Source organism: Pterocles gutturalis, unplaced genomic scaffold (assembly GCF_000699245.1).
Source record: "Pterocles gutturalis isolate BGI_N339 unplaced genomic scaffold, ASM69924v1 scaffold4705, whole genome shotgun sequence".
NCBI lineage: Eukaryota > Metazoa > Chordata > Aves > Pterocliformes > Pteroclidae > Pterocles > Pterocles gutturalis.
The window spans coordinates 58,215-74,238 of record NW_010143175.1 but is presented as its reverse complement, the minus strand read 5'-3'; the positions used below and the strand labels follow the sequence as shown (position 1 = coordinate 74,238).

Sequence of the window (16,024 nt, the reverse complement as noted above, 5' to 3'; positions counted from 1 at the left end):
ACAACAAAAGGTCAAAATGTGACTAGACCTCAGATTTAATTCAAACTTTATTAATCTTCAAATTCAAAAGCTGAGAAAGGGAAGCTATCTTGAGATCCTATCTTGCCCTGAGATACCCATCTTATCCTTCTGAAAACCCCAACAATTTACATAATTCCTCTGTAAGATGATAAACATTTACTATCTGTAAGACATTTAAACATCCTTGTGGAGCTCTAACCTTTTACTGGAAGTGATCACTGCCTAGGCTGACATTAGACACTTGTATTTTACCCTGTCTGCCAGAAGCCTCAAATCAGTTGATTCCTCAAGCTGCCAATTAAAAACATTTTTAAAATGTGTGCAAGACATACACTTGTAAAACTATGGTGGTCATACAATTTTTTTTCCTTGGTCAAACACATCCAGAGCAGCTATACACAACCCAGCTGGAGAATGGAGTAGTCTTTTTACCAGTTTCTTATGGAATGGGTCTTAAATTCTTATCTGGGGTAAGTCCTCCTTTATGCAGCAAATTAGAAGAACAGATTTGAATGACATCTTCAAATCTGCTGCTTGACACGCTGAGTTTGCATGGGAGCTGCAGTAAAAGCAGAAGACAATCTTTTTGCAGTTTCTTAGCTCACCTTTAGAAAAAGCACAAAGGTCTTTAAAATGTAATACAGCATTTGTACTACAAAACCAAGAACACAAAACCAGTCAGTAAGCGTACAGCAGCAGAAGCAAAGAGGCCGAAGCTCTGCTCAGAAAGCAGGAAGAGGAGCTGCGTGACAGCGAGCAGGTACCACAGCCTCTCCGAACACCACTTGCAGAAAAAGCCTCAAGACAGACAATGCCAAGACCATGATCAGTCTTTACTTCTATCAGTTGTTTCACAGCACAATGAGACACAGCACAAAGTCTGTACAGAGGGATCTGCAGACATTTTAAAAACAGGCAATTATCTTTAATAAAAAGCATCAAGTCTGAATGTGAAAATACAAAGACAAACAATACTGCAGCTAATGATCACCTTGCTTCCTTTTGATTGTCTAAAGTCCAACTCACTGTCTTCTCTTAGCGCCTTTCTTGTTCTCCACACCACCTTCTCCAAACACCCTAGTTAGTGTAAAGCTTAATGCGTCCCAACTAATCTGTGTGGTATGTTTCATAACCTTTTCCTCTTGCTTTCAAACCCTGTTTGCTGTGTGTGGGAAGATGCAATGACTCTCATCGTACGACATTCTGATTCACAAAGAAGCAGCACAAGTGTTGTACATAATTTAATTTGCACTTCTGTATATAAATGTTTACTATATTGCACACTATTGCAGCACTTAAAAACATCTAATTATTGCAAAAATTAGTAAAATACTTTAAAGGATTTAAAAATAAGGGTTTTAATGCAACTGACAAGATAATAAAAAAGCAATTTACTTAATGAGATACAATCCTTTATGTTGGAAATGAAAGTTACATACAACTAGAGTACAATTAAAATATACCATATAGTTCAACACTTAATTCCTCAAATGTGTAAAATTAACAAGCTTCTACTGTCATAGATATACAATTTTTTCATATTGTGAAAAGGATTTTTCAAATTAAATACAGGTAACATAATATTCTGTAGTTATATTTTATGACTGTGTTTAAATGAGAGGGTTGTATAATACTCACATTGTCAAATGTACTCACTAATGCCTTGGAAATTGCACACTTCCCCTCCTTTTCCAAAATAGAATCTCATTTCCATACTGAAGTCTATTATGCCACATTGGAAAAGTATTTTACTTTCCAACAGGATTTTAATAAAATTAAAAAATAGCATAACATCATGGCATTAAGATGACTTTTCCACTTATGCCCACGTAGAATTTAATCTGGATATCAGACAGACATGTCAGAACCAATTTCCTAGACTTTTGTCTTACTGTACACGCAAGATGAATGATTACAGTATTTTACAAAACACAAAAATCTCTCAACCTTACTAGAATTATAAATGTAATGATTAAAAATTAAAATCATAACAGAATCAAATTGTGATCTCCAACATTTATTAAAATCTTTTAAAGTTCATAAACGACAACAAAGTTACTGTAGAATTTATCGCATACAGCTAGCATACAGCAGCATGTCCTTGGTCTAAATGAAATACAAAAGATTTTAACATTTTCATACAAAGGATTTCTTTAAATTTATTAATGTGACGATATATCTTTGTTACATAAAATTTGCTACAGCAAAGTATCTTATACTTTTCTTGCACATATGTAAGTATGGGTGGACAAAGACTGCATTCAGTGTCAGCCTCCTAATGACGTTGTGCAAAAATGCTCAACAACCTAAACATACAGAATGTTGGATGGTACGTTTCATATTCTTTTGTAAAATGTCTACAAAGGCTTTTCTTAGAGGAGTGTCATACAGATTAAAAGGAAGGAATGCCAGTTGTTTATTTGCACTGACATTCAAACAAATACAATGGCTATGTATCAATATAGCTCATTTTTTTTAAAAACAATTCATCCTTGTATGCATGTAAATTTATCATAAAATATGAGTCTATTTTAAACTGTTTAGATGTGCTGTTTTAAGACAGGTCACTGAGACAGCCAGAATCAAGTGTACAAATAAAACTACTATGAATAAGTTTAAAAGCAACCCCCAAAAAAGTGCTGAGCCACTGATTATTAACATTGAAATAAATGTGTAAAAGTGCCCAAAGCTAGCACATGGTAGCGATATCTTTTAAGTCAGTTGGTGAGAGTATACAAAACATAATTAAGCCCAAATACTTATATCTGTGTGACCATACATTCTGTTTGATTGAAAGAAAGTAGGTTAGAAATGAAGACACAACGCAACTAAAATAAACCCAGCTGTTGCAGTTTTTAAACTTTGTCTCTTTTCTTCGTGAATGAAGTGCTGTAATTAGAAAGAAAATGATTGTAGCAGTACTCCATCCTCAGTTTACTAATATAGTATACCAGAATAAAAACTTGGCAATAACCTCTTATTCTTAACAGCTAACAAAAAAATAACCGTGTTCATCCAGCAATGCATCTAGAACATTATTTTGCATTTGCTAAACCATTTGTTTTTCACAGCTAATGGCAGAGCGCATTTTGCTTTTTTTGTGGTGTGGTGGTTTTTATTTTAATGAATGCCTTTTTTAATCAAAAAAGGCTCAAAACAAGGAATACTTTGGGAGCCCAAACATCGGCTTTTGTATTGTTTCATTTTTTTAAAAAAGAAAATGTGAATCAACATTAATCATATCCTTTACAATACTGACCAAAACTTCCTGTAAGAGTTTAGGATTCGTGTTCTTGAAAGAGCCATTTCATACCTGCCAACTGAAATGCTGGTAAGTTGACTTGGTTAAATATGGTTCAAAATCCAGACCAGGTGGAATTACTCCCTCTCACGAGACTGTAAGCTTTCTATGCTACAGTCCGGTTATGGCAATTTACCTACTGCCCAGGTGGGACATACAAAGGAAGGAGGCAGTGATGAAAACTGCAGGGATGTAGAAAACCAAGGCACGGGGTCTAGCTACTGTCCCCTACTTAAGCCATCCAATTGATTCTACTGAATTTTGGTCAGTCTCCAGGAAGAAATGTTTTTAAGTTAATTTAGCAGACATTTATATGGCGATAAATACTACCTTCAAAAATGCCTAAAATGTTGGCTAGGTTTAGTCTGAGCTACTAAAAAATTATTATAAATTGTAGCATCAGACACAAGACAGACAAGAATTATTGGCTGGCACAGACTAGAAGCAACATTTATCTTTCACTTCAGTCTAAATCACACTAGCCGCAACACCTTCCATTTCACTCACACAAATAATACATTATTCAAAATAAAATGGAGCATTCTTGGGTAAAAAACTACTTCATTTTAAAGGGGGAAAATGAACAATACACAGAAACAAAGAACGACAGAAACCAAAGTTAAGTAGGAAAGTGGTCTATTATTCTGTGTTACTGCACAAACAGTGCTTGCTTAATTGTGCCTAGTTAGAAGGGTTGGTGCAAACTGCACGCATGGAAGATGGCAATAAAGACCTCAGTCAGCTTTGTGGAATGAAGTAACTAGGTAACTGTTTTGACATATGATGGTCTCAGCTCCACCTCATCTGTTAACAGAGTGCAAAGATCCCAATGTGAGCCCTGATGTCATCTTGTCCTCTTACTCCTACTAAAAATCAGCAAATTCTTTTGCACATTTTTCTGTTAGAGACGCACGAATATCCTCTTCTTCATAGTCATCAAAGTTGCTGGTATCTCCAGGGCCTCTGCACTTTGGTATGAATGGAGCTTCTACCTGTATTTAGGACGGGAAATAAAAAGCGCATATGAAATGTTATCGACCTAATACCTTTAGATTTAACACTGTGTTAACAAGCACAACAATATTCCCATTACTCCTCAAATCCTGCCAAGAAACCAGGTATTACAGTGAACCAGCTTAAAGCTGTGGCAGACAAATAAAACTAGCCTAAGAAGGTGCAGGACTAGATGTATGAATGTGCAAGTTGAAAAAGACCAATATCTTACAGACAAACACCAATAAAAAAAAATTACTTGAACTTGAAAACAAAGCTTAGCTCTCTTCTTGCAGAAGAGACCCTGCTCTCAGCTCATCAGCTGCGTGGTGCAGTTCCCAGCGTGGTGAGGGCTGCATGTAACAGTCATACGGTCATGGTGGAAGCAGAGAAGTAGACTGATTGCCATCAACACCACTCAAAAATCTCAGGGCTGTTTGGAACCCTTCTCCTCCTACTTACCAACAATCCTCTACTCCAAAATAAAAAATAACCTAATACAAGTTAAAACCAATTTGTTCTGTATCTCCTACAAAGTTCCTCCTAGGACCTAACTCTAAGTGACAAGTGAAAGCCTTTGCAAAACTAGGCCACAACTGAGAGACAAGCAATGACTTGAAAGGGTCACTAAAAGAGTGTATAGAAATCAGTGCAGCTCTAACTAATGATGGAAAACCCGTTCTGGTGAAGACTGCCTGCATATTCTCTCAAATCCAGATATATACTTGATTAGCCTTGAGATGCAGTGCATCTCATGTCAACTGTACGGCAGGAAGCCATTCACACTCAGGTATCAGACCCAGTCGTTTTCCAGGACCCTCTTAACTGCTGCTGCTTAAAGTTGAGGGAACTTGCAGCTTTTTGAGGTTGACCTTAAAAATAAAATCCCTGGGTCTGGCTACAACTTATCAGTCTCAATCTTTCTGTCTCAATTAGTGCACTTCAGCCTCTACTCATCTTGGAAGTTAAGATGACCTTAAATGCAGACAGGCATCTGCACAGGGACATATCTGCATTTTTACTGGCTAACAGCTTTTGCTGTCCCTACACAGTCAGGGGGAAAAAAAATAAAGAAGGAGATCGTCCCAACTTGCAGACACTGAATTGCTATTTTAGGGAACAGACTACTAATATCCACCTTCACTCACTTAATGTTAATTCAAATCTTAATTCTTCTAGTCACACTTCTATCTGTGTCTTCTATCACACTTCAAAGTTCAAAATTAAGCTTAATTATTTTTAAAATAATCTAAATTTTAGAATCAACTGCATGCTGAGAAAAGGAATAAGAAGGATTTGGGGTTGATGGGAGGCAATGATGCAGAACAGATGGCTAGGAAGGGACGAGAGGGAATGGAAGACCTGAGAGAAGGAAAGAGACTCTACTGAAACAGGTCTAGGACAAACTGGAGTTGGAGGCATGATTTTCAGTACCACATTCCTCTTTCTCATTTGACAGGTGCCTGGTTTATCTACCTTTATGGGGAGCAAAATTACAGGAAAATTATTGAGGTGATGCAAATTTAAACCTGGAAATGCAAAGTTATCAGAGAAGCATCTCTCTCTGGGACATCCCAAGGAGTACGTGTGCCTGAGGCAGCACGGCGGGCAGACAGATCAGCAGGGCTCCAGCCAAGGCAGGGGATCAGATCACACTGTGCAACCACAGAACTGCTCAGTGCCCCAGGTAGATTACTGATGGCGGGGTGCGTGTGGGGGTGTGTGTGTGGAAATCGGTAAATTAAAGAGGTACAGGGCAGACTAATACAATTTAAACTCTGCTGACTTTGGGTGATAACACTATACATGCCCAAGAAATAACGCTAACTTCTGCATTGATAGACTGTGATATAACTGTCATGTTTTAGGAACAAAAGGATACATACAATATATGTGCTTAGGTGATTTATCCTGAGAGAATACACAGTCTGTGTACAGACTGAGCCTACAAAGCTACAAATGTTTACCACTACCTGAATTCTGTCTCTGCGTCTTCTCAAACTGATTTTCAATTCCTTCCTTACAACAAAGCTCAGAGCACAAGAAATATCTTTTTTACTGCTGGAATTTTAGAACACGTTCAAATGAGATGCCTCACATTTTCTCCTATTATCTTCACTAAGGAAATAGCTAAAAAGAGATTGCAGGAGCTAACACTGGTTTATAGCAGAAATACCTATTTGTCCCTAAATGTAACCATATTATCAGGCAGCATTTTAATAAACAACTACACAAACACACAAAGAAAACAAGATTTGATCTTATCTGAAATACTAAGTAATTGACTGGCTCACTTATGACTGTAGCATAACAAATTATTAACATTACATTAGCTGCCAAGGAACACTACGTTTATTCAGGAAAATACATGCTGTGGTAACAGCCACTGTGAAAAAGCTGGTATAAACTCAAAGTTTACTGCTGTATTTCTATGACTGCTTAAATGATATTACAATCCATGCTGTTGTTTCAGACCTTTAGTGTTACAGTACTTACTCCTTAAAATTAGATGCTTCAAGCTTATTCAGCATCAGTTTTTACAATCCTTTAAAACTAGGAATAGCTATTCTGACTGTACCACTCGTTCACGTTTTAAAATATTTCTTGTTTCTGTGAAAGTAATTATCTATAACAGTGCACTAGCAATGCTAAGAATATTTAGCACGCTATTAAAACATTTAATATTATGGGGCCTGGGTGTCCCCAAACTGCATACTGTGCATATAAAACTGCCTTGTAAACACGCATTAAGAAAGCAAAGAACAGACAATTACAGTTCTGCAATGGGGAATCTTTTCTTAAAACATCTATACTTTATACAAAGAAAACAAGACTTGTTAATTGTACCCTGCCTTCTAATAATTAATACATTAGTGAATACTACAACAACTGCACTGTCAGGTTGTGTAGCCAAACAACCAGTTTCTTTTTAGAAACTATTATTAGTATTTAGGTTTGGCCTTTAAAATGCTGCTGGTAAAGCAGCAAGTTCATGCCTCTATAATTAAGACTGTTAGCATTTCAACAATGTAAACCAATTCCTAGAAATGTTATCGCTTGACTAACCTTTTTACCAATATCTAGACACAAAATTATTTCTCCACCTGAGTCTTCTGGGACAACACCAATGAAGTTATTTTAGTCTTTTATTATTGTCTATTGAAAATCCAAGAATTCAGAGGTTGCACTTAAGAGAACAAATAATTTCTCAGGAATCTGTTTCCAGTAACTTATTAATCCGTGGATATTTAACTTTGACTCTACCTTGAAGGGGAGAGGGAGCTTTGGAGCTACTGGAAGACACACCTAGACTGAATTGTCATCATCCTCATCCCTTTTCCCACTTTCCTCTCCCAGCTCTGCTATATTCACCCTCGCAGCTATTAATGTGCTCTTCTCAAACCAGTATGCTAATGGCTGCTTGTGCTCTGAAAATATTCTCAGTTTTCTCTGTTGCTTTCATTCTTATGCAAGTCTGAAGTCCATAGTGCAAACTCGGCATGGACTTTCTAAAAATCACATTGCAAGTCATGGAGGTCAGGCAGGGCTAGAAAACCATTCTAAAAAATGCCAGAAAACAGCATTCAGCAGGGGTCTCTCCATTACAGCTTATGGAACTGCAGTCAATTAAAGTGCAGTGTCAGAAGGCAAAAACTCCTCAGCAGACACTGAGGACTGAGTAAACACTCTCTACATCTGATCCTGTCCCAGTCACAGATAAAGCAAGAGCAAGAAGGAGGGAGCATACTTCTTTAGCAGACAAAGAGAAGCTCTAGGTTTGGCTAGAGTTCCTCCACACAGAAGCATAGTTGGACTGCTAAGAACTAGCTGGAAAGGCAGAAAGCTTCCTCTCTGCTGTGGATGAGTATTTACAGATGCCACTATAGCAGGTGTTAAATAAAAAGCAAGAGAGGCAGGAGATGGGTCATTCTGAGATATTCCAGAAACAGACTAAAGCACACCATCTGTTAAAACAACATGAATGTACACAAAGGCCTGGGATAATATAGCAACAAGAAACAAACATAATTCAATCAGGAGAAACTCTTCAGAGTGTTAAAGATTAAACTACTTTCACCTTTTCTTAGTTTAATTAAAAGTGACAGATTTAGGAAAGCAAAAACAAGCAAAATAATTAGAAATTTTACTTCAACCCCTTAAAGACCCATAATAGTTTTTATCAGGATGGGTCTTACCTTTCTCTGATAAATGGCAATCCAATCTGTAGTTGCAAACCACTTGTGATTCTTTATGTCATTTACACCATTCTTGAGATTTCCATATCGTTTGGTCAAATCTACCTGAAGCAAATTTCTTAGAAGATCCTTTAGGTCTGAACTGAAGTGTGACGGGAACCTTACCTAAAATATATATATCCACAACATCAAAAACAATATACAAATTTTATTCTTCCCCCTGTGAAGTAAAACAATGTTCACACAAAAGGAAATGTAGAGACCATTTTCTATTCTCTCTCTAAAAACAAATCAAGTAGGAATGCACAAAAAGAGATGTTATTGTTGCACATGTATTTCTGTTTCACAGAGCCTTTATCAATAGCACTACCATGTGCATCAAACATTTTTTTGAACTGGAAGTTTCTAGATCTGATTGAGTTGAGAAAAATATTAATTTAATGTAATAATGATAAAAAAAGCTAAATTTCACTTGGTATCTCACCAACATATCATCAGACATTCTCAACTATTTTCTAGGAAACATTTTTAGTTTATATTATATATACATACACATGAGATACAGTATAATATAGCATATACACAACATATAAATAGACAGATATGCTCTGAAATAACTGAACATTCAGCAATCATATATGAAAATTAAATCTGGCACTTTATGATTTACTGTAATCTGTTTCTGATAACTAAATACACCAACATCAAAAGTCTTACATAAATAACAGAGCATTATTTGAAGATAGCACACGAGTGACTTGTGAACACAATTAATCCAAACCTGGCTAAGAAATATTTGAAGATGATTTATGGCATGTAATTACACAGGGTTTTACTAGCAAAAGGTCGACTGCTACCTTCTGAGATGGAAGAAAGAAGAAAAGGGAAAAGAACAGCCATGCCCATAGTCTCACTGCTTGACACTCCTTATATTCAACTGATCAGTTATGATGTAAATGCGGAACATGGAATTATTTAACATAAAAACATGCTGAGAAATCAAGAGGTCCAATGAGAAATCAAGAGGTCCAATAAGGACACTGCTTCAGTTTACCTGTCAATATGGCTTTATTATAATACATGAAAAATCCAGAGGTTTTAAAAAATATAATACCTAGACAACTGAGAAGTAAGGAAATACTAACTCAATTTCTTAAGAAGAGAACTAAGTGCATGAGGTAGAGCAATTGAGAGACTTAAGGTTATAAGGGAAACATACTATTAGCTGAGAACTGAATGTTAAGAGTTTCCAGAGTTCAAGTCCAGTGCTATTTCTGCATCCATCCATCCATGGACTCAGTGAAAAAGGTAGATGATCAACAGTACAAATGTCAAGCAAATTAGATACAACTGCAAAAAATGCCCAAGTTTTTTTAGTTTAGAAGGTAAATATTTCTTTAAAAATATATCTTCATAAATGAATTCCCTTATATTCATGGAGACAGCTTAAGTGTCACAATATTACAGCCTTTCAAAGAGCAACCACCTTCTTGATTTAAGTAAGGTCCTAGACAGGAATCAATCTCACTGCAGTGTACCACAGGGCCTACTGAAGCACTTCCCTCAATTAGAATTACAGAAGTAATTACAGAAATAAAGTGTGGCACAGCATGTGTTTATGTGAGGACAAGGAAGAGAAGAACCAAAACAGATCAAGTGAGCACAAGAAACGTGAAGAGACAACACTGTCTGGCAGGAGAAACAACAGAATGATCACGTTCTCATGCTATCTGGCACACTAAGAGATATTAATGAAAAATAAAAGGGAAAAGTTGGAAACAATAAAAAGGAAAAGCTGGAAAACTTAAAAATTTATATAAAAATGAAAGCTGTACAGAACATTGAACTACGGGACTGCAGGAGTAAAGAAACCTACTAAGAATTAAGGAAATTCTAGAGCTTTTCACAAGCTGAAAAAATGCTTCTAGAAAGAAAACAGCTGGGCAAATTAAGCATACAGCTACGTAGTTGTTAATAGTTGTTGTATCACTTTTATCCAAGCATAAAATGATATAATATCACAATATCTGCAAATTTAATAACTTCCATTTTAAATTTGAAGGCAGTGAACACATTTTTAGAACTTTGATTTTTAGTACTACTGTAACAATGTCTGCATTTAAGAAGTATATGTTACAAACTTTTCCCATATTCTTTCCAAATCACTCACTGTCTAGTATCCATTAAATTGTGCATCTACTCCACACAAAAAACAGATTCTGCAAAGACAAACAACTGCATTTGCAAAAACACACAAAGCCTTCACTCACCTTGCCAGACACAATCTTCTCATAAATTTGAATGGGCTGATCTGCAAAGAATGGGGGATATCCAGCTGCCATTTCATAGATTAGCACTCCTAATGCCCACCAATCCACTGCCTTGTTGTAACCCTGGATAAAATTAGAAATACCGCTGTTTGTACATTTCTAACATAGTTTAAGATTTTCAATATATATCTATGGAATACAAAGAAAGCAAATGCATTATTGCTTAATACAGAGCTTACAACCTAGTTCAAACCAAAGCTCACAGATTCCAACAGCAATATACTTAAAACCCAATATAGTGATGACAGTGAAATAGTGATGAAAGGGAAACATTCTGCACACATTCCTGTGCTGAGTTGCAGTGATGTCTTTACACTGATGTGACAAGACTCCCTAAGTGACAGAAATGGACACCGTTTATTTATTTAGTTAATTAAAATAAAAATAATCTTGTTACAGAATGATTGAAACTTCTTTGAAAGCTTAGGGAAATTTCATTAAATATAACAACACTTCCTATATTGTATACCATCATCTTTTTGCTTGAATATCTGCATTTCAGAACATCCATTTTCATATGTTAAAGATTAATTGGCTGTTACAGAGTCACTTATGATCTTATCTTTAAAGCGTAAAGATAAAATCACTAGTAAATCCTATCTGATATTAAAAAAAGACAGAAAACCCTACCAACCCCATTGATTTTATATGTGTTCTCTGAGATCTTTTACAAAGCTAAGGGCTAAGACTCAGACATTCCTGAAAAATCTACTACAGAGAATTTGTAGTAGATACATGGAAATTTCTTCTGCTGCGTTAGATGCATAGGGGCAAAAAAGCTGCAAATAACAAACATTTTCTCCCCAAATAAAAGTCTTTTCGGTTTACTTTTAAAGACCTGCAAAGAGTATTTAATTATACCACATATTAAAATGCATAACTTAACATTATGCATTACGATTGTTTATATCCTAAGCAGTTCCATAAACGATATTTTTCCTTTGCAAAACATGAAGGGTTACAGTTGAACAGCTATATGAGAAACAATATTTCTTCTATGTTCAAACACTTAGTGCAAGTACTAGACACAAACTGATCAATGGTAAGCTTAGATTGCATGTACTTTATGTGTAAAACCAGTAGTTTGTCACATTGGATTTTAATGTAAAGTGCCTTAAACCTGAAATACTCTGCAACTAGTTATATAATAACTACTGATTCATCCAATATGCACTTCTTGTTACCTCTGGAGTTCCTGTTCTAGTCTGTTAACACTTCAGAATGTAATCACTCAGATCTGCTGTTCTGATAAGGGGGCCTACAGGAGAGATGGGGAGGCACTCTTTATCAGGGAGTGTAGTGATAGGACGAGGAGTAACGGTTTTAAGCTGAAAAAGAGTAGATTTAGATTAGATATTAGGAAGAAATTTTTTCCTATGAGGGTGGTGAGGCACTGGAACAGGTTGCCCAGAGAAGCTGTGGATGCCCCATCCCTGGAGGTGTTCAAGGCCAGGCTGGATGAGGCTTTGAGCAACCTGGTCTAGTGGAGGGTGTCCCTGCCTATGGCAGGGGGGTTGGAACTAGACAGTCTGTAAGGTCCCTTCCAACCCAAACCATTCTGTGATTCTACAATAAGGATGCTAGTTAAATAATCTAGTGACAGATTCTTTAAATCACTTTTTCCCTCACAAGTTACATGCTAATAATATGTAGAAAGTTCTGTACAGTTATGTGAAAATATCTGCTTTGGAGTAAGTTTTAGTATACTAAAAAAAATATTTTTTGCATTTTGTATAATTCACAAAGAGCTGACTCGTCAAGATTTGATTTTTGGAAGTACTTTTAACTGCATCAAATGCACGGCTGAATAACAAGACAGTACCTTGCTGAGAATTATTTCAGGTGCCAGGTATTCTGGAGTCCCACATAACGTCCAAGTTCTTCCTTTTACTCTTTTTGCAAAGCCAAAGTCCGTGACCTGCCATCAGAAGAAATAAATTGACTATAAGTGCATTTCTACAAAGACATTTAAAATTAAGTACTTTTGAAACATTTTGGACAGCTATTTGATACAGAGGAAGAATTTGTTTTTCAAATCACACAGGATCATATAGTCAGATTACCTTTAGGAGCCAGTCCTTCTGATACTTCCAATTCATACAGATACAAGGTTTCTTGTGATTAAATTAATAAATGACACAAAATACGTATTTTCCCTCTGAAACAAGCTTCTATTTCTAATTAAAAAAATTAGCAGGAACTATCGCTTGCTAATCTTCTACATGTACTGCATGTAGAATTACAATAAATTACATTGATAATTTTTCTTATACTTTTCACATCAGACTGTTTATACTGCTGAAAGTTTAAAGAATGTGAACACGAACAAGATATTTATCTTTTCCTTTAGTTAACAAATAAATGAACCACAAAAAGGGTCAAGACACCCGCCAGTGTTGTAAATTTAGAATTTTATTGCATAAGTGTATAAAGGTTACATATAAAATTAGTGTGGGAATAAGACAACATAAAAGAGGTCTTCCAGTAACTTCTGATTCTGGGTATCTTTGAAAGCACCACTGGAGTCAAGCTTGTTTATCTGAGGACTAGGGGGAAAATGCAGCACTAACTGTATTCACAAATGTCAAGTTCTTGGACATTATAAAGTGTTAATCTAACTTCTCATTTTTTTTGCAGTAAGTTTTCAGAACTCTGTATGCAATACCATCCTCACTGTGATTTTTCCTGGAACGTATCATGGAGTACATATGGAAGCTAAGGAAATTCTGGGATCAGTTTCAAGCTATCAAGTCTATGCTTGTTTGGAGATCTGTTTCTTTTGTTTCCTCCTTCTTGGTATCATTTTCAACCCATTCCCTAAGAAAACATACTGTACCATGACAGTAATAATGGCAATAACCTGTGCTGACATTTCTGATACACTAGTGTCAATTAAACAAGCGGAACTCCAAGCTACTAAGGCAGCTTTTACTTCATTTTTGGTAGAAACAACAGCAGTTACAGCTGGAACTGAACAGAGGGTGATGTGGTAACTAGACAGAGCTGCTTCAGTCAGCAAAGAATCATTTCTGTGTTTGTGAATGCACATCAGTCTACGTAAGAAGAATACACTGCAGACATGGGACAAATGCTAACGGCTTTAAAATCCCAAACCAAAACAAATGAAGTTTCTAAACAAAATTTAGTCAGAGCTGCAGTATCAGCATATGAACACAAACACCCCCTCTCTATTCAGAAGTGAACCAGCCTCACATGGGAAGAGTGACTGTTGGACCCATTATCACTTGCAGTTTGCCCACCATCACAAAAAACATACTGTTGCATATAGAGAGTCACCAATTCTGGAGTGAGCTGTTCATAGCTTTACATTAACGGTGCTCCCCAGCTACACTAATAGAACTTTTATTCCTCTTCTCCCTAGAGCATTTTACAGTTATAAACAACATAATTATGAATCCTTTCCACTTCTCTCAAACATTTTTATTATGCATTTTCCTGTTAGATTCTGCTATGGCAAAAGGTGACAATATGAGGAAAAATGAGCTTCTATAGTTTAAGGACTGCAAAGCATTACAGACTGCTTGTTACTGTATACCACCTTCCCATTTGCCATTTAGATCAAAAATATAAGAGATAAAAGGAAGATGAGGAGGTGTTGCAAGAGGCTGTTTAGCTGTCATTTGCAGCACTGTGATTCTGATCAGTACTCAACTCAGCTCTTACTCTAGATGTGATGACAAATTTAGGGCTCTCCAAGGGCGGGATTAATCTGACTGAAATTAAGTACTATAGTGTCAGCATTGACATCTGAGCTAGTTATCCTAAACTACTTGTATAGAGAATGCAGAGAACCAGACATTTTAGGGCACCTTTCGTCTTGTTCTAGGGCAAACGTATAAAACAGGTCAGATGAACAGAGCCATGTAATCACCTACTTCTCACCACAGGCCCCAAGGGAAACCTTGGCAACTCGCTCAACTGCGGACAGCTCCATTGTGCATACTTAATTTGAGCCAGAGGAAGTAAAATCCAATGGTTTTAACCATTACTAAGCAGTAGGGCATTTTAATGCTCCCTGAATACATCCTATTGTGCCAACCAGCTTCAGACCATTTATTCTAAACACGTTTGCTAGAATTATCTAACCCTACACTGTAAGACAAGACTCCACTTCCTAAATATATGAAGAATATCATACCTGGATGTATCCTTGCTGATCAATTAAAAGATTTTCAGGCTTTAGATCTCTGTAGATGAGGTCTAATGAATGGAGGTACTCAAATGTTAGCACTATCTGAGCTGCATAAAACCGTGCATGTGGTTCACTGTGAAGAATTAAAAGAATATTAAGTACTCCAATGCTATGCTAAGATACCGAAACAACCACGTAACTGCCAGGGATATACAAATTAAGTATCTTTTAACTGGTTCTTTTACATTGTAACAAGAAAAAACAAAAGCAAACAGCAAACATTTTGGGAATTATACACTCATTCCCTAAATTTAAGCCTTGCAGCTAAAATACACATGCAAATCAAGATGAATGTATCCCACAATACAGAGCTTAGACTTCAAATTTTAGTTTTAGAAACTACCATCAATTTCATTGGCGATATGCATAGTTTCAAGATTCTATCATGCACAGATCACAAAGCCCTCCATTAACTAACTGAAAAAATAAGAAATAATTGCAAGTTTTTCATTGCCTGACTAGTTTAAGTCCACTGAAAGAGGACTTAATTTAATTAAATGCACTTATCCCTTCAAAATTTTTTCTTCCAATACTAACAAATTTTATAAAACCCTCCTCCCAAATTAGCAACATAAGCCTTTTTAAAAGGAAAGATGTCATTAATACTCTTACCTGAACCTTCCAATTCTTCTTAGATGTGAAAACATTTCACCACCAGGAACATACTCCATTACCATGTATAAATTAGAATTGTCCTAAGGAAGCAAGTAAACACACTCAAATACATATTAGGCATGCTATAGTTCCTATAATTCCTGCATAAGGTATATTTTATTAAAGAATGAAAATGAAAATTGTAGTCATTCAATGACCTTAACAAATATAAAGCAACACAGGTAGAAATTCTCAAAAAAGTGCAAGCACACGTGACCAAAGGAGCATCACAGAACTCAAGAAATCTATTTAAAAGTAAATTTGAATACAGATAATTACTGAGGTCCTGACAGAGAATGGTGTGTAAGTGACCTGA

The 16,024-nt window shown here is 36.1% G+C and overlaps 1 protein-coding gene across 3 annotated transcripts in view; it reads right to left on the bottom strand.

Moving 5' to 3' along the window:
• Nucleotides 1-3,256: 3,256 nt before the first annotated feature.
• Nucleotides 3,257-16,024, bottom strand: part of LOC104469889 (cAMP-dependent protein kinase catalytic subunit beta) — a 35,510-nt gene continuing 22,742 nt past the window's right edge. For all 3 annotated transcript variants that reach the window (XM_010084620.1, XM_010084621.1, XM_010084622.1), the window contains 6 exons: nt 15,667-15,749; nt 15,001-15,127; nt 12,664-12,759; nt 10,782-10,904; nt 8,512-8,676; nt 3,257-4,314 (listed from right to left, as the gene is read on the bottom strand). In XM_010084620.1, coding sequence (XP_010082922.1) covers nt 4,189-4,314; nt 8,512-8,676; nt 10,782-10,904; nt 12,664-12,759; nt 15,001-15,127; nt 15,667-15,749 — 720 coding nt within the window. In that variant the 3' untranslated portion in view covers nt 3,257-4,188. The remainder of the gene's footprint in view (nt 4,315-8,511; nt 8,677-10,781; nt 10,905-12,663; nt 12,760-15,000; nt 15,128-15,666; nt 15,750-16,024) is intronic.